At 31.2% G+C, this 19,511-nt stretch overlaps 2 protein-coding genes across 2 annotated transcripts; one reads left to right on the plus strand and one right to left on the minus strand.

Annotated features, from left to right (window-relative positions):
- Nucleotides 1-6,136: 6,136 nt before the first annotated feature.
- On the plus strand, nucleotides 6,137-14,261 carry LOC115698176 (cation/H(+) antiporter 20). The gene is made up of 4 exons (XM_030625359.2): nucleotides 6,137-6,603; nucleotides 6,727-7,746; nucleotides 12,597-13,493; nucleotides 13,569-14,261. The coding sequence occupies exons 1-4, from the start codon at nucleotides 6,427-6,429 to the stop codon at nucleotides 13,938-13,940; spliced, it is 2,466 nt and encodes an 821-aa protein (XP_030481219.1). The 5' UTR covers nucleotides 6,137-6,426; the 3' UTR covers nucleotides 13,941-14,261.
- A 728-nt stretch (nucleotides 14,262-14,989) lies between these two features.
- Nucleotides 14,990-18,762, minus strand: LOC115698253 (probable ADP-ribosylation factor GTPase-activating protein AGD6). The gene is made up of 5 exons (XM_030625456.2): nucleotides 18,444-18,762; nucleotides 17,510-18,327; nucleotides 17,298-17,387; nucleotides 16,013-16,511; nucleotides 14,990-15,417 (listed from the first exon to the last, which is right to left on the minus strand). Exons 2-4 carry the CDS (start codon nucleotides 18,299-18,301, stop codon nucleotides 16,014-16,016), a joined length of 1,380 nt encoding a protein of 459 aa, XP_030481316.1. The 5' UTR covers nucleotides 18,302-18,327; nucleotides 18,444-18,762; the 3' UTR covers nucleotides 14,990-15,417; nucleotide 16,013.
- Between the last annotated feature and the right edge of the window lie 749 nt (nucleotides 18,763-19,511).

The following is a 19,511-nucleotide window of genomic DNA, read 5'->3' on the forward strand; positions in this document are numbered from 1 at the left end:
CATTAATTACATTGTAATATAATGAATATATCGTAATACATGGAAGATAATACTCGACATATAATGAGGACATATTGATTTATATGTTTATTGGATATGTCTATGGTAAGTACCTTACTTTTGTCCCTATGGTAAGCACATTTTTAGAGCCATAGATATTTAATCTAAGGGTCATAAATTGATGAGTGCATATAAATAAGTAATACTTACAATGTATTAGATTATTCCTAAAATTATTTTTTTAATAATATTTTTAAATTAAATAATAATTATTTAAATAAAAAATTAATTTTTTTTTAACCTCCTCCAATTAATTAATAATATTATCAGTTTGTTGGTGAAACCATGGCCATTCAAGACAGTTACCAATCTCCTACCCACACATTAGAATTAACTTCATCACTATATATAACCATAACCTCATCATCTTGATCACTCCATTAATACTTGAGTAGCCCACATACAGCCTAAGCCTAAACCCTTTTTGTAATTACTTCTGATGGAGAAATCACGCTCAAAATCTATCATAATTATTTTTTTCTTTTTTATTATTTATTTATTTTTTTAAAAAAAAAATGCTAACTTCATTCTTCTACATAGAAAATTATTATACTATCGTAATAATTTTTTTTATTTGCCTTCATACATTTACTGAGTTATCCATTTTTTTTTTCTTACTATTTGAATGGAAAATGTAAAGTTTGTGAAGAGTGCTTCACAGTCTGCAGCTTCAGGGACATCATCCAGCTCCAGTTCTAGCGGCAGAGAGGAAGAGTGCTTCCCCATGGCCTTCTTCTACTCCTTTCTCTTCAGGTTACCAAGGAAAAAAGCTCCATCATTGCTGTTTTAGTTGTGGCTGGTTTAAAACTAGAAGGAAGAGTGGGAATGGAATTATAGTCTGTTGTGGTTGTGGGTGGTTGGAATTAAAGGTAGAAGGAAATAACATTAAAAATTAGTTTTTTAAAAGATAAAAATAAATAAATAAATAAATTTTTATTGGTTATAAGATAAAATTTTTTAATTGGGTGTCAATTCTTCCAAGAAAAAAATTGGGTGTTAATTTTTTTTAATTGGGTGTCAAATTTTTTTTTTTAAAAAAAAAGAAATTTTCATAACCTACAAACATATACATCTTATGCAATTTTGACTTTTAAAAGTCATGTAAATCAATAGCTAAAAAGATGTATGCATAGTATAAGAACAAAACCATAGTCACTACCATAGAATTATTCTATGTTTATTATGTAACGAGAAACGTTGGGTTTTAAGTGTTAAAATAATTTAAATATTGATCAAGTTGGAGAATATTAGAATAATTTTTATATGGTAACAAATCAAATATTTTATTTGATTTGATTTATAAAATATAATTAATTATTTACTAATTAATTAAACTATTCTAATTATGGTCAGATTTAATTTCCAAATATTTCAGTTATCTAATTTAATTTTCAGAATTAATTGTTAAAATATTCTAACAATTAATTATGGAATAGACCTTGATGGAAGATCTCACCTATATAAGTATAGGGTCTTGGTCTCCGAATTTACTACTCATTCTGTAAATACAGTAAATCTATTTAAAGAGAGTAGAGAGAGCTTGAAAATCTAATTACTTCTTTTGTACATCTAAAGCTCTTGTGAGATTGAAGCTCAAAAAATCAATAACTGTTCGATTCTATAGTTATATAGTGTATATGTTCGTTTAATTTCGCATTTCATATACACATTCACATGTTTCATTTATTCATATTAAATGTCTAACAAATTTTACTGTTGGCTAATAGCAAACAAACTGATCAATGGTCTTTCCAAGCTCTAAGGCTGCAAAGATTTGTTTTATTAGCTACGTTTTCCATTAAAAGAGAATCAAATATATTTTTCCAAAAGGACACACAAATCAACTTATAAGAACAAAGTGGCCAAATTCACCTTTCATAATTATTTATTAAACTTATCGCGATGCACTTACTAATATACTATACGAATCTTTGGAGTCGTTTGACAAATCACATGCACTATAAACTATTCTTTTTCTCGATTCTTCTGCTTAAATATCACGCAGAAGCAACTAATTTCTGCATTCTCTTTAGTCTTTATTTAACACAAAAAATTGCTTTATCTGCAAAAACTTATATAAATGCCTCTTTGGCTACCCACTATAACATTATATTACTGTCCAAATTGGACTCGGATCCTCTGTCCAAAAAGCCTACCACATTCTTTGTCTAACGTATAAGCTAATGACACCTTGTTTCTAAATAATACTCTTACAACACCTTTGATTTAAATTCTTTTTCACCTATAAAATCATCTTTCATACAAAACAAAAACTGATAAAATAAAACGAAACTTACCATTAAATATACTCCGATAGTACCAAAAATTATTAAACATGTATATTTCTTAAAAATAAATAAATAAATAAATAAATAGCGGCATAAGTACTCAAAGTTTTAAGTTTGTAAGCAGTATAAACTCAATATTTATTTTTAGTGGCATAAGTACTAATAATTATAAAACTGTAATTTTTTTCAGTTTTGTCAGTACAGACTCTGTCTTAAATTTATTAAAGGAATATTTGGAAGTAACTGATACTATATGTTTCTGTCTAGACCCAATGATCAAGAATCTAGACCTTATATGTGGCCTGTTTAAGAAAATAACAGAGTTTGTACACACGAAATTAGAGAAAAATTACAGTTTTACAAATATTAGGTACATATGCGGCTAAAAATTAATATTTGAATTATACTACTTACAAACTTAAAATTTTAGCTACTTATAATGTTATTTACCTAAAAAAAAAATAATATATTTTTCATTATTATCTTAAAATTTTAGTTTTTTGAGATGAAAAAAAATAAAATAAAAAAGCTACTTGACTTTATTAAAATTATATCAAAGTTTATATAATTAATACAATATAATTATTACGAAAAATATCTAAATATTTATTTAAATTCAATATACTCCGATATACACAAATTATCTTTAATTTACATTTTTTCCTGAACAATTTTAATCTACATTTTAAAATGGTATCAATAAATATAAAACATTTTAATTTTCTATTAACTTTTTTTACAATATATTTTTCCCTTTAAATAAAAGTCGCCAAGCAACTTGAGCTTTCATTTTTGTGAGAAATGAAATTTTAAAATGAATAATTTGCAGTATAAATACTTAAACTTAATTTTTAATTGTAAATAAATATTTAAGTTTAAGTTTTAATGGTAATATTACTTAAGTTATAATTTTATAATTTCTGTAAGTAACTAGTTAAGTATATTACTCGTCTTAATCTCTGATTGTTCCAAGTTAGTAAATTTTTTATTTTTTTTTAAAAAAAAATAGTTTAAATAAACCAATAAGAAAATGACACGTGTCTTAACATTAGTTAGGTATATACCTTTCAGAAATATAACTTACATATTATTGCGGCGAAAAATTAAACTTAAGTATTTATTTACAATTAAAAATTAAACTTAAGTATTTATGCCGCAAATTACTCTTTAAAAAAATAAAAAATAAAATTATTAACTAAATTTATATTGTTCGGATTTAACGTTTTATTTATAATATGACCTTCAAATGGATGGGAAAAAGAATACTAGTTTTTTTTTTTTTTTTTTTCAGATATACTAGTTGCTACTTTTTCTAAAAAAATAAAGTTAAGATACTGTAATTTTTTAATTATTAATTACACTTATGATTTAAGAACAAAATTATATGGGGTTTCTTTATTTTTACACTTTAAAAAAGGTTTTTTTTTTATTTTTATAGAATTTCACATAGAAACCCCCTATTGCAATTAACGGAGCAAATTAAATCGCAACCAAAATTCGTATAACAACACATATAGAAACTACCTGAGAAATTTAAACCGTAAATTTAAAAAAAAAATTAAAAAAGAGTATATTAGATAATTTCTTAAATTATATCATATATTTAATTTTTTAAATAATGTCACTCAGTTTTTTTTTTCTCAAAAAAAAAAAAAATTTAATAGATTGAAGTATAATTTTGGTATGTGCCTAATATAGTAATGTTGATTTCCAATATTATATTAATTGTAATATTTTTTTTTGGCTAATTAGCAATTTTTTCTCCCGAACTTTGACATGTACTAAATCATGCCTCTGAATTTTTTTTTTGCCGTTAAAAATTTCCCCTGAACTATTAAGATTGTTAGATTTAAGGACTTTTGTCTAATTTTAGTAAAAAAATTGTAACATGGATGAAAGTTTAGGGCGCATTATTTAGTACATATCAAAGTTTGAAGGGCACGATTTAGTAGATATCAATGTCTGGGGAGCATGGTTTAGTACATAAACAATCACTGAAACAGTAAAATTGATGAAATTGGAGAAAAGTCCTTAAATCTAACAAATTCAATAGTTCAGGGGGAATTTTTAACCGCCAAAAAAGTTCAGAGGGCATGATTTGGTATATGTCAAAGTTCGGGGGGAAAAATTGCTAATTAGACTTTGGGTGGATCCATGGATTCCTCACTGTAAAGGTTTCTGTCCGAAACCAATTGGGGGTGTTCCTTCCAACCTCAATCGAGTGGTTGATCTGCTGCTACCCAATGGTCAATGAGATGTTAATAAGCTGATTGAGAGTGTTGACCAGGAAATTGTTACTGCTATTCTAAAAGGGGGCCACCCTTCTTGTCAAGGCCCTGACAGATGGATCTGGACACTGGCAAGTAATGGGCAATTCTTATGTAAATCTGCTTATCTAGTTCAAGCTTTGGACAGAGCCCCCCAGTGTGACGTTGCTCCGAATCTCTGGAACAAGCTTTGGAATAGCAAAATTCTGGAACGACATAAGGTCTTGTGGTGGTGTATCTTGTCTAATGCTCTGCCTATAAGATCTGTGATTAGTAAAAGATTCCATATTGAGGACACAAGTTGTCCTCTATGTGGTACGAGGGAAGAATCTATGGAACATTTGTTCCTTTCCTGTGATGTGGCTTTTCACTTATGGCGATCCTCTCCTTGGGGTATATATCCTGTGTGTGATACAACCATCCGAGTATGGAATGGGGTCAAATTTATTTGGGATCTAAAGCACAGAGGAGTCCAAGCGCGGAGGATTTTTTCTTATATGCTTCGACTATTGTCGATACAATTTGGAGGGTGGGAAATGATAAAGTCCATAATAATTGCCCTGTTGATATGAAAAAACGTGTTGATGAGATCTGTATTTCTTATGCTGATTTGCATGCTTTTTTATTCCCTAGTCCTGCTCCTCATCTCAAGGAAGCTTGGTCCCCTCCCCCTCAGGATTGGATTAAGCTGAATTGGGATGTAAAAGTGGGATTTGACAATATGTGTATTGCAGTTGTTGCTAGGAATCATCTTGGCGGAGTGATTAGAATTTAGACGGCTCGGGTGGATTTATCTGATGTTCTTTGCGGAGAAGTTGCGGCCTGCTGCTTAGCTGTGTCGGTTGCCTTGGATATCGGGTCAACGTTTGTTATAGTGGAGAATGACTCGAGGGTGGTGATCAATGCTATCAATGGGAAGGAGTCTCGTTGGGCACTTGAAAACTATGTCTCTTTTTGTACTAAGTCTTCTCCCTCTTTTCTTAGCTGTAATTTTTCTTTTATCAGTCGATCTTGTAATTTTGCCGCTCACAATGTGGCTAGATGGGCATTTGCTCATCAGATGTTTGGATCTATCCCGGTCTTTGTCTTATCGGAGAACCTTTTATATAACGACCATGAGGTCTAGCTTTATTTGAATCAATGATAACACGCTTATTTCAAAAAAAAAAAAAAAAAAAAAAAAAAAAGACTTTTCTTTTTGTGCATGTTTCCTTTTAGTTGAGATAATTTTTTTTGGAAAAAAAAAAAAAACATACAAAACGAACAAAGTCTTGAAAAAATATTAATTAAAAGACACAGGTCATTAATTTATACCTTCGATAGGAAATTGGAAAGGCTTCCTTGAGAGGGGATCCGAGTCCATGCAAATGCAGAAATATACTTCATTGAAAGTAAAAAACTTAAGTTTGCTTATATAATACAGCATTTCCCAACACATTGAATTAATGTATCTCCCACATCTAATTTCTATGACTCGCTAGTCCATATTCGTATCATGCCATGATTTGATTGCCACTAAATGATTGGATTTGATTAAAACAAAAAAACAAAAGGCACTTACATAAAAAGATTAAAATTTTGTAAGTGGGATGGCTTTTAAAGTGGAAACTGCTCCACAAATATATGATGCAGCTGAATCAAAAATAAATATGTTATGTTTATTGAATCGAGAACCACCACTTACATAATAAATATTATGAATTGGATTAAGTTTTGTCTGGACATGATGATTACTAGTCACTAGTTTCCCTATAAGAACATGTGGCCTGGCCCTGTGTAATATACACAATTGAATCAAAGACTAATTAATCATGCCAAACATAACAACGATCAAGACCTCATCGGACGGAGCCTGGCAAGGCGATAACCCTCTCAACTACGCCTTCCCTTTGCTAATACTTCAAACCATTTTGGTTCTCTTCATAAGCCGCTGCCTAGCTTTACTTCTCAAGCCATTCCGCCAGCCCAAAGTCATTGCCGAGATTTTAGTACGCATAACATCACTAGCTATATCATATTTATATAACATTGTGTTTGTTGTTTATGTTTCGTATACCAGAGCTAATACTGATTATATATTAATATGTTGTGTGTTGCACTTAATTTTTCAGGGTGGGATTCTGCTTGGACCGTCTGCACTTGGCCGAAACCAAGATTTCACGAAGTGGGTTTTCCCTTCATGGAGCACTCCTATTCTGGAATCTGTAGCCAGCATAGGCCTCCTCTTTTTTCTCTTCTTGGTCGGTCTTGAGCTTGACTTGTCCTCCATTCGCCGTAGTGGTCGCCGAGCTTTCACCATAGCTCTGGCTGGCATATCACTCCCTTTCATATTCGGTATCGGAGTCACCTTTCTACTCCGTCGAGTCGTCAAGGGAGAGGAAAAATCCGGCTACCTTCAGTGCCTTGTATTCATGGGAGTCGCCCTTTCCATAACAGCTTTCCCTGTCCTGGCCCGCATCTTAGCCGAACTCAAGCTTCTCACCACCCAAGTTGGAGAAATGGCCATGGCCGCTGCAGCTTTCAACGACGTGGCTGCATGGATTCTACTCGCCCTCGCAGTAGCTCTGGCGGGAGGGAGTAGCAGCAGCTCCTTGGTGTCGATCTGGGTTCTGCTATCGGGTGTAGCTTTCGTGGCTTTCATGATGCTTGCGGTTCGACCCGTGATGAGATGGGTGTCCAAACAATGCTCGTCCGGCCACCAGCAGGTGTCTGGGGACGAAGTGTATATGTGCCTGACATTGGGAGGGGTGATGGCGTCAGGTTTCTTGACGGACTTGATCGGAATCCATTCGATTTTCGGGGCATTCGTTTTCGGGCTGACAATTCCGAAAGAAGGAGAGTTCGCAGGGAGACTGATAAAAAGGATAGAGGATTTCGTGTCGGGGTTGCTGCTGCCGCTCTACTTCGCGTCGAGTGGGCTTAAGACGGACGTGACAAAGATAAGAGGGGCGGAGGCATGGGGCCTGCTGATGGTGGTCATATCAACTTCCTGCGCCGGTAAGATTCTGGGGACGTTTGTGGTGGGTATGCTGTGTAAGATTCCCGCCAGGGATTCCTTGGCCTTGGGTGTGCTTATGAATACCAAAGGATTGGTGGAGCTCATTGTTCTTAATATCGGCAAGGAGAAGAAGGTAATTAAGTGTTCACTAATCTTACCATATTATTATTATTATTATTAATTTTTTTTCTAATTATATTCGTTTGCATGCATGCATATTGCATATTATATATAACTAAATTAAATTCATTTTCATTTTATATTTTTATTTATTTTCGAATGTTATATTTGGTCCAAATTTTATAATTGTATATTTTAGTATAGGGTTGTTCATAAAGCCACTCAAACTGTCTGCACGGCACTGCTTTGCAAAAAAAAATACGGTTTAAAATTTTTTGTGGTGATATCACAGTTTGAATTTTTTCTAAACAAGACGAAATACTAATTTTTATATTTATTTTAATCTATTATGTAAAGACCAGTTTAAAATTCACTAATTATTGTATTGTTTAAACTTGAAACTTTTTTTCATATTGATTTTAAAATATTTTTGACAGGTGTTGCTCAAGCTTTATTATTTGTGATAATTTAATTATTTGGTGATAGTCCAAATTATAGAAATAGCAGAAACTGCACTGCACCATACCATTTTTTGCAGTACGGTTTTTATAATTTTTTAATTTCATGGTACAGGTATATTTTGGGAAATTAAAAAAACTGCATGCAGATTGATTTGAAAAAATGATTAAAACTGTACTACCCATATTGCAAACAATCTTATTTTAATACACAAACATAGTGAATAATAAATTTTTATTGAAATTTTATGATAAATAATTATTTAAATGACTAAATAAAAGGAGTAATATTTACTATTATGCAAATTTCACTCGTGCAAAATTTAACTCACTTTTAGAATGTGTTAAATATAACATATATTTTATATCCCTATTGGAGCTTATTTTTTTAGTGAGCTAAACTAATATAGCAAGACACTATTTTCATAGATGAAACCATCATATGACTTGTGCTTTTTTAGGATTCCTCATAACCTTCATTCCACCATATTTGTTGGTAGCTAGTGCTCAACATTACTTTTTTAATAAAATAATATTAGGTTTGAATATATCATATATTTTAAATTATAAATAAATTGGGATTCGGCATATTGATTTGCACCTATGACACATCAAGTAGTGGTGTTGGAATTTTAAGATGTCAAATAATATATTTTTCTTTTATTTTTATTTTTATATATTTTTATATAAAAAGTACCTTTAGTGTGTATAATCTTTTTTAAAATACCATTAGGCTATAATTAGTATAATTAAATTAGCATTTAATTAGTATAGTTAACATTTGGAGAAAATTAATAATATAAATACATAATAAAAGTCATTTAAAAAAAACAATTTTCTACAAAAGACTACTTAATAAAAATATAATTATCAAACTTCCAAATAGATTGTGAAAACCAAAGAATTAAATATTCACATTTTTCATTCATATTTCTAAATTTCTAGAATATCAAATTTTTTAGAGCAATATATCCTTTTGCCTAAAAAGTTTTAGAAGTATATATCTCCATTACATACCTAGACCAAAATATTCTCAATATTTCTAAAATATATATATAGTGATATTCTTTATTTGTCATTAAAAAAATGTGATTTGAAGTAATAGGCAAGAATTAATTAAGCTTGGACATAGGCTAGGCTAGATTTGTACTTAGAGCCCACCTAATCTAGGGTCCTAACAAAAAAAATCTTTTTTAAATTATACAATTTTTTTATTAATTTTAAAAAATATCACATTTTTGTCAAAATAAGAGTACAACTGTTTTTTTTTCCTATGGTCTATTATATTTTAGGGCCGACCCTAAAAAAAATCAAGTTCATTTAATTAATAATTTTTAAAATTATAAAAATATATTTTAGTATTAATATTTTCTTATCAAGTGAGTATCAAATATTATCATATTTAATTTATATGATATAATATAATATATATATATTTTTTTTTTCTGAAAAGGATGATATAATATAATTTAAACAATATCATGATATCTAAATAAAACTAATATTTATTATTAAATTGTATGAATAAGTATAATAATTTAACTTTATTAGTATTTTATAAATTTTATCATTAATTTTCGTGTTTTTAGCAATAACCAAGATATTCGATTATAAGAGTTATCTAAGATGTTTGTGGATATTGATATTTTCTTATGCTATAAAAAACTTTTAAGATATTTAACATCATAAAGTGGCACCTATTATAAATATAACACAATTTATTAAATTGTAATAAAATAAAATTAAAACGTTGTGATTTTTAGTTGATATATGCGCATAATCTAAAAAGGTGGAATATTAATATATTGATTCTACTTTATTATGAGGAAAATGCTTAACTGAACCTAAAGACAAAGTATTAAAGTTGATGTTGCGCTATATCTATATTGTCTTGATTTTCCAGATATGGCTTCATGTTATATTTATCTACGATCAATAGGAAGATAGTGGTGTTGGCCCAAGCAAAATAATAAAAAGCTATTTGTACATGTAAGAAAGTGGTGAATGTAATGCATGTCGGTATCAATAATATAATAATCTTATATAGTTTTTTATTTAAATTAGAATTTTACGGTTAAACCTTCTTAATTATTACTTTGTTTACACTTAATTTTTTAAATTCAAATTTTGACAATAAAATTCTTTAAATTACTAAACTACTTACAAATTTAAGGTGTCATCTATTTTTTATAGTTAACTGCTAATATATAAAGCTTATGTGTATACTTTTGAACATGTGTCAAATTTATATTGATACACTATTACTATTATTATTTTGAAGATATAAAAATTATTTTAAAATTTATAATATTTTTATTTGATTTTAAAATGATTTTTGAAAATAATTTTTAAATAATTATATTAGTTGTACAAACATAAATGTATCATGTGTACAAGAGTGTATGAATAAACAACTCATAGTGACAATTAACGGAATAACACCTTAAATTTGCTACTAATTCAGTAATTATAATTTTACCATCAAAATTTAAGTTTAGATGGTTAAATGCAAATAGAACAACAGTTGAGAAAAGTTAGCTAAAAAAACTTTTTAAACTATAGCTCTTATAACATGCCTCTTTTATATTATAATTCAACATTAAAAAAATAAATTATAATTTAAATCATAATTCTATTAATATATATATGTTTGAACTATCATTGATGTCTAGTACTTTGTTTTTATTATTTGAACTAGAGACTTTCTTTGTGGGATGAGGTTTGAAACTTTTTTTTTTATTATTTAAGCGTTTATATATTACAATCATATTTTTTTGGGACTCGAACCTAGGACCTCCAAGACACACACCGACCTATGGCCACTTGAGCTAACCTCAAGTGGTTACAGATGATGAGGTTTAAAACTAGGTTATGCTTATGATTTCTTATTTATATTATTATAATGTTGGTCATGTTAATTATATACAAAAACATGAGAATGAGAATATGAATATAAATAGAATAAATAATAAAATTGAAAAGGAATAAAATTTAAAATTTATAATAATAATTGATAAAAAAAATTGTAAAATTTTTTTTATCTTGCATTAAAATGATTATTTCACTTAAATAGTAAAAAAATCATTTCCATACTTTAAAATACAATTAAACAAAAGAATAAAAATAAAAATTAATTTTTGTCTATTTCATTACTAAATACAACCTAAGTTCTAAAATACTTTTATCATTCATAATAAGACTTCTTTTTTTTTTAATGCATATTAGTACAAGTACACATTTCCACCGATTATAACGGAAAAGTATACCATCATTTGAAAATATTGAAATTAATCATTTTATGATTATTAATACTCCCTTACAAATTAGTTAATTAATATTCACTTACTTCTCTTTTTATTTCCCACTACAAAACTAGAGCAACATAATTATGAACGTGTATGTATCTCATATATAGACATGATTTCTTAACTTTTTATGGAAATTTCTCACAAAAAATTATTATGTACTTTCTTTTCTTCTTTCTGTGTAATTTTTTTGGTAGTAAAAATTTTTATATTGTTTATTAATTGTCACCTAAATTTTTTAGGGCAGAAATTTTTATGCTGTTATCTTTAGCAAGTTTCAATTGTTACACATTTGATATTGATACAGTATTAATTCTTGAGCTAGTAACGACAAAAGAACTAACATTGTAATAAAATAGCTATATATAATAACAAAAGTGAGATTTAAAATATTTCACAATTAAATAAATTAGTTTGTAGGACTACGTATTAAATTATATAAAAAAAAAATCCTACCAATATGCACAAAAGTGCCTATTATAATCCTCTTTAATAAATATTAGTAGAATCACAACTTATTTATTACTTTTATAGTTTAGTTGTTCTGATAATTGTTATGTGAGTTACAATATAAATTTAGATTGTATTTTAAGTTATCTTTGTTGATATTGTTATGCGAATTTTCATAAAAATACAAAAAAATAATATTTTAGAAGGTAAAAATAAAAAAACTATTACATATTATATATATTTATATCATGTATATAAATCAATACACAATTCTATCAGTCTTCTTTCATATATTATTGCATTCTCGAAGCACCATTTGTGTAATATCACAGCTCTGGATGAGGCCCAATCCAAAGTTTATTTTTCTAACTTTGTATATATAATGGAATTTTGTTCAAGAGAATTAGAGCCTTTTTATACGTAAAAAATAAAATTTATTACAAATCGGGGTCTTATTAAGTGAATGCTCTATGCAAGTTTGAGCCGCTTGTATTCAAAGTCAGTCCTGATTATACGACATAAAATTATTTATTTAATAGGTAGAATATGATATTAAAATTTGCTATCAATCGTGTCATGAGAAGCTTATTGGATATCTAAACATACCATCATGTATTAACTTGAATATTCTACATGTACAATAACCACAGGTGCTAAATGACGAGATGTTCGCCATTTTGGTTATGATGGCCTTATTTACTACTTTCATGACCACACCAACAGTCATGGCTATCTACAAGTCGAAGTCGCCATCCAACATTATTAGTTCATCATTGAATTCAAAGTTAACAAAAGCCAAGGAATCTCAGTTGCGAATCATGGTTGTCATCCATGAACCCGAAGGCGTACCCTCACTTCTCAGCCTCATTGAATCCCTAAAAAGCTCACCTATCAAGCTTTATGTTATGCACCTTGTGGAGCTCACTGATCGTTCGTCCTCCATCATGATGGTCCACCGAGCTCGCAAAAATGGCTTTCCTTTTGTCGACCATATCTGCAAAGATAGTTCTACATTGTACTACCAAAACCAAATAGTTGCTGCATTTAAAGCCTACAGCCATGTCCACAGCCAAATCACCATACGACATACAACTGCTATCTCAGGGTTATCTTCTATGCACGAAGACATACTTCATGTTGCCCAAGCCAAGAGGGTGTCGATGATAATTTTGTCATCAATGGAAGTCTCGGGACATTGTTGGAAAGTGATAAATCAGAGGGTTCTAAAGACAGCACCATGCTCGGTATCTGTGTTTGTTGACCGCGGCTTCAAATTGAGATCTGAATCTGATCAAATGCTTATTGCTTCAGCTAGTACATCTACTAATAATACTACAACAACAATAGCAACTAATATTCCAAAGAAGGTGTGTGTTTTGTTTTTGGGAGGACCAGACGATCGACAAGCTTTGGAGTTGGCTGGGAGGATGGCTCACCATGTAGATGTCATGGTGACTGTCATCAGATTAACCTTCAGATGTTATGATAACCATGATCATGAAAGACATTGTTGCTCAATCTCCATCGTAAATGATGAGAAAGAGAAGGTGCATACATATTTGTGAAGTAATGTTTTCACTCCCATGTATAACATTGTAACTAATTTTTATGATACTTTTTAGGAGCTTGATGAGGGTGCAATGGTTGAATTGAAGATGTCAAAAGAAGTAGAGTTCATAGAGAAGGTGGTGGAGAATGACATAATGGAGACGGTAAGGAGTATTGGGCAGAGTATGGTGTACGAGCTAGTTCTTGTTGGAAAGGGACGATTTCCATTAAGCATGGTATCTCCATTACTGAATCACAACATTGATGAACAAGTCAAGTTGGGGCCCTTAGGAGACGCATTAGCTTCTTCTCGAGATGTCATTTCTTGTTCTGTGCTTGTTGTGCAACACAAAGAGCCACTCCAGTCAACGTCATCTGAATTACTTTTGCCCAAAAAGGATGGAATTCTAGTTGCCGAAAATGACGACGACCCTTCTCATGTGTGAAACTAGTTGTTTATGTGTACTTATAGGTATCTTCTATACACCATTAATGCTTTTAAATAAAATAGTTTGCTTTCGTTTGATAGATACCAAAGTTGTGAAAAACCTCTCCGGGAGTAATTTTGATTTAAAGGGACATTACTATCAGATCTGTTTGAAAAAATGTTAGCCCATTGTCAGACTAATTTCCCTCCTCGAAAGTCATTAAGAACTTGATAAACAATTCGATTCGTTTGGTATGTCGTATTACACCGTATTGTATTGTACAGTATTATATTGAATTGTATTTTATATAATATTTTTATGTAAAACTATAAGTTGTATTAACTTTTATGGACACCTAAACATATAATATTAGTATAAATTAAAGTTTAATATCATATTATATAAAAATATAATATATAATCCAATTAAATAGGGGAAACTTACAAAATACTAGAATTTGGGTTAACTTTTACAAAAATACTGATACACGAAAATCTTTTCAAAAATACTATATTTTTTATAAAACACTAGTAGAACACAAAACAGAATAACTAAAAACAACAAAAAAAAAACAACAGTGAAAACTTACTTAACATAGTATACTGCAGTATAAAACTTATAAAAAAACACAGTAAAAAAATAAAAAATACCGTCTGACAGTATTTTTATAAAAAATGACAAATTTAGTATAACATGTAAATTTCTCTTAAATATAATACAATACAATATGACCTAGAACAACCTTCCAAATGAGCCCTTACAAAAGTCATATACTAAATAAAAACTCTATATAAGAGCATTTCCCTCCAATAACGGGTAACTAGTAAGAATAGTCAGATAGATAGGTTATTGTAATGTTCAAGCCAAAGAATTCGGGGGAGTACGAAATGAATATGATTGTATGCGTGGACTCAATTTTACTACATTACGTAGCAAACATCCAATGCCAATAATTATTAAATGATCAATTAGTTATTAAACAATTTCTTGATAAAAACTGATATAAGAACATGAATACAAGATAACCCCAAAAGAAAAGGGAAAAAAAGAGAAAAAAACAAGTCAAATACAAATCCAAAGAAAGTAACTTTGATTTACTCACTTACAAATATCAGTTCTCCTTTGATTGGGCAACTTAACCCATCTTGTTGACAATTGAGCATTAAATAAAATTACATCTAACCACACAAATGTCTCCCCCAATAGGTTACATAGCAAGATTCCCATTAAAAAAAATATATGAAAAGAAAAAATATAAGAGCTAAGAATATACTAACCACAACAAAAGTGTATCCCCCATCGAAATGGGATCTAAAATCCAAATTTAGGAAAGGTTGTGAAGCAGCCCCTCCAATAAATTTCAATATCCAATAATCTTTATCACCACACCTCCCACCCCATCCCTCAGACATCTACCACTATCCGAGTGGCACTATTTATGGCTTGACCTTGACCTCGACCATGAGTTTTCTAAGAAAAGGAAACAAGATTCTACCTGGTCAAACCAAAAGATAATACAATTCATTAACATAGCATGTTAGAAAAATAAAAAGACTTTTCATTTATTGAAATTTTAACATATCCAACTCCAATATGAAAGTAATACCACTTTCATATGCCAAGATACAAAAACTTGTATCTTGTTAGTTTATGTCCATATCAACTAATTTACCAAAATAAAGTGACGAGCAATGTGAGAGAAAACACTATAATCAAGTAGATTACAGGTTTGAAGAGAAGGAACGCCGCTATCCTTCAGTATTTTAAAAAGAAAATACTGAAATTCTCAGATTCAGAATAGTCAAACGTATATTCTTCCAGCAGCAAAAACAATTACATATTTGGAAAGTATCTAAATAGAAGATATAATACAGATGGATCACCACAAAGGACAAAATGGGATAACAGCCTAATAATAAATAAAATAAACGACAAACAAGTCAAAAACAGCATGTAACTACTCAACAGCAAATTTAAAAAATAAATGACCATTAACGCCCAGCATCATAAAGTCTGCACAATTTCAATAGGAACAGATCATTCAAATATTCTAGTATATATAACCACATTAATTATCCTACTACACTAACCTCAGAGAAACCCTCCCCCTGTCCATGTGGCATCAGACTTTCCATTCTGACCAGCCGGTTTAGTATCAGATTCACTCTGATAGAAACTATCATACCCATCTTCTTTCGGATCATCCCATCCAGCCCAATCATCATTGTTGTGAGACGATTTACCCTTTGTTGATTCTTCCTTCCTGTTGTCTTTTTGGTCCCAATCATCCCAAGAAGTTGAGTTAAAAGAATTAACATGACCAGCCGAAGAGGACTGCCCACCAGAGGAAGAATTAAATTCTTTGTTCTGCTTAAACTCTTGATAGTATCCATTTTGTTCACTATCATTACGCTGCCAGTTGTCAGCCGTCCAGGTACTTCCTTCTTTTGCATACTCTTCAACCTTCTGTGAAGCTATTGCCATGACCCCTTTCATAATCCCCCATGTCCTCTGTCCAATTTCAGAAGTCTTTGCAGTTACAACATTAACAGTTTCATTCACCTTGTAATCATAACCACCTTCTTTGACCTGCAGTAAAAATAAACCATGAGCCTAGCTTAAGAAAAGAGTGCCTTTACTTTAACCTTCACACCAGTAAAGTAAAATATGAAGACCTTCTTGTAAATAGAATATGTAAAAATGCTCGCTTCATAGATCGGGCAGAGAAATGCCAAGCTTGGGAATAATACAACAGCATAATAAGTGCTAATTTCACATAGTTTCTCCTAATTGCAAAAGAATAATCAAGAGGCCATTCACTTAAGAATCGCATTGCAAAATACTAGCCACACTGAGAGCGTAAACAAAGTCCAATTTTCTTTTTCAAATACCAATGATCCATGATCTACAAAGAAATTTTGGCAAGAAACTCGTACGTTGACACCTTACTAAACAAAACTCAAAATCCCTATAAACATTCCACAGATTGACAACCTTAGCGGAGCTGAGTAGATTAGGTTAATTAACTGTAACACACCATCCTTCTCCGAGTTATGATAGGGAATGGAGGACAAAAAGGGACAGTACAAAGTGGGATATCATCGCATAAACTCACAACAATTTCAGCCACCACAAAATAGCATTGAGCACAACAAGTAAACAATTATTTCTACTTTGTTTTTAAGCAAATATTTCTATTAATCAAATAAGAAAAAACTCTAGCCGTTATTATTATTAAAAAAAAGGAACATAAAACTCTGAGCTTAAGTCTATCCATAAGCATAAATGCATAAGTAATAAAGCACAAAGAGAAATAGAATTAATCAGAGGATCTCGTTCATCTCATCAACTGCAAAAAAGAATATGATCAAATACCTTAGAAGTTATCTCTTTTGTGCCAGCTTGAACAACACTTGCAGCCGATTGAGCAGCGGATGCGGCAACAAGTGATAATCTACCAAATCCCTAAACAAGAACAATAAAAGATAAAACAAAAAAGAAAAATGTACGCTTGCTCATGCTTAATATTATACTAAGAAGAAAACTTTAAAATAAAAAATCAAAAGAAGACATTGCAGCAGAATTACCTGAGAAACAACAGACAATACATCGCCTTGGGCGCTGTTATTCCTCTGAGAAGGAGGAGCCGGGCTCGATCCAAAACCCACGTACTTGCCACCTTGCGACGGAGGAAGTCCCTCCGGGCGAGAATCGTTTTCTGCCAACTTACGTTGGAAAAAGCTGTCCTTACCGGCAGCAGAGGCTTCCAATTGCGCCCTCGTGTATATATCCTCCGTAGATTTCGACCGAGACGGCATGCCCCCGTGACCATCCCCAGCTCCTCTAACATTGCCCGTTGATTGATTTCGCCTAATGTCATTCGAAGAAGAAGGAGATCTAAATCCATCGTCGTTATCCCAAGTATCCCAACCGCTGTTGCCATTCCTAGCACCGCCTTGAGCTAAAGGCGGCTTCTTAGAGCCAGCACCGACATTCTCCTTTGCAACGGGAGGGTCCCGCCACGAACGGCCTTCGGCCAAGGCTTGAATCCGATCCCGATATACACTGGCAGCGTTGGTATTGTACTTAGTGACAATATCCGTCTCCTTAGGGATACCATACTGAGAGAAGAATGCATTGAGGCGGTCGTTGCCACCGGCTTCCATCTTCTTAATCTGGATCTCGGACCAGGAATCCATGGTGACAGATCGAACGAAGGAGATGTGCACACCGAGACCCCGATGCTTGCCGGAGCACTCTAAGCACATGAAGACGCCATACGATACGGATGCCCATTGAGGATTTTTTTGAGAGCAATCGACGCAGGTCTTGTTTCCCGATTGCGATTGCAGATCTCGGAGCCGCCTCGACGCCGCCATTTAGGTCTGGTTCGATCCGATCCGATCTGAATCGGATTATTACCCCAAAAATAAAAGAAGAAAAAACTATAAAATTAACAGAGAATTGAAATGCTAATTGATTATATTTGATCAATTAAATTACATTAAAGGAATCAAAAACCTGTTTCTATGCGTGAATGAGCAGAAAGTGTTGGAGCGAGCGCAGAGAGAATGAGGGAATGACCGTAAAGACTCAAATGGTCACGAATTGCTTACCAATACATTCCATTCCATTTTTCTTCTCTTTCTTTTCTTTTCTTTTCTTTTCTTTTCTTCCCAATTTTTAAGTGTTTCCGTTTTTTATTTTATTTTTTTCACTGGAAAGTTGGTGTTAGTGCTTCATGAGGCCCGACCCAATACACATTTTTAAGCCCATAGGACAAATAATGCCGTCAAGTCGAACCTTAGCCCATCTACCTGAATTGGATGAGCCACATATTTTCATAAATATGGGATTAATTATGGGAAATTTAGATGGTATACTAACTTTTGCCCTTTTTTTTACAAAAATACTGTCAAGCGGTATTTTTTACTTTTTTACTGTATTTTTTTATAAGTTTCATACTGCAGTATACTGTGTTAAGTTTTCACTGGTGTTCTACTGGTGTTTTACTAGTGTTCTACTGTTGTTTCGAGTTGTTCTGCTTTGTGTTTTACTGGTATTTTATAAAAATACAGTATTTTTGAAAAAATTTCCGTGGGACAATATTTTTGTAAAAGTTAACCCAAATTCCAGTATTTTTGTAAATTTCCCATTAATTATAGAGTTTTTATAGGGCTTTGGAAAAATTATTAAGGTTATCATAAATATGACATAAAAAGTAAATGTCACTAAATATGACATTATCTAACCAATCAAATTAAACATATAGTTTTTTTCTAAAACAAATCTTATAAAACATTAAAAAGAAATCTGAATTTAAGATTCATAAAAAGTAAAAACTTAATTAAATTACCATAAAAAATATTAAAATTCTCTTCATATTTATTTTTTTAAAAAAATAAAATAAATAAAACTATAGTGCTCGCCAGAGTTGTCACTCGTGCCGGAAAAGTCACCGGAGTTTGCTGCCGGCACTGGAAAAGTCGTCGGAGTAGCTGTCGGTGCCGGAAAAGCCGCCGAAGTTGCAGCCGGCGCCGAAAAAGTCGTCAGAATTAGTATTGTCGCTGAAAAAATTACTAAGAAACT

Source organism: Cannabis sativa, chromosome 7 (genome assembly GCF_029168945.1).
Source record: "Cannabis sativa cultivar Pink pepper isolate KNU-18-1 chromosome 7, ASM2916894v1, whole genome shotgun sequence".
In the NCBI taxonomy this organism is placed as follows: Eukaryota; Viridiplantae; Streptophyta; class Magnoliopsida; order Rosales; family Cannabaceae; genus Cannabis; species Cannabis sativa.

Bases quoted from the DNA above. Each gene is read 5' to 3' on its own strand.
- LOC115698176 (XM_030625359.2), top strand. From the start codon at position 6,427: ATGCCAAACATAACAACGATCAAGACCTCATCGGACGGAGCCTGGCAA. The intron at 6,604-6,726 runs GTACGCATAACA...TTAATTTTTCAG, and splicing joins AAGTCATTGCCGAGATTTTA to GGTGGGATTCTGCTTGGACC. The intron at 7,747-12,596 runs GTAATTAAGTGT...CAATAACCACAG, and splicing joins ATATCGGCAAGGAGAAGAAG to GTGCTAAATGACGAGATGTT.
- LOC115698253 (XM_030625456.2), bottom strand. From the start codon at position 18,301: ATGGCGGCGTCGAGGCGGCTCCGAGATCTGCAATCGCAATCGGGAAAC. The intron at 17,388-17,509 runs GTAATTCTGCTG...GTTCTTGTTTAG, and splicing joins TATTGTCTGTTGTTTCTCAG to GGATTTGGTAGATTATCACT. The intron at 16,512-17,297 runs GTATTTGATCAT...TTTTTACTGCAG, and splicing joins CAAAAGAGATAACTTCTAAG to GTCAAAGAAGGTGGTTATGA.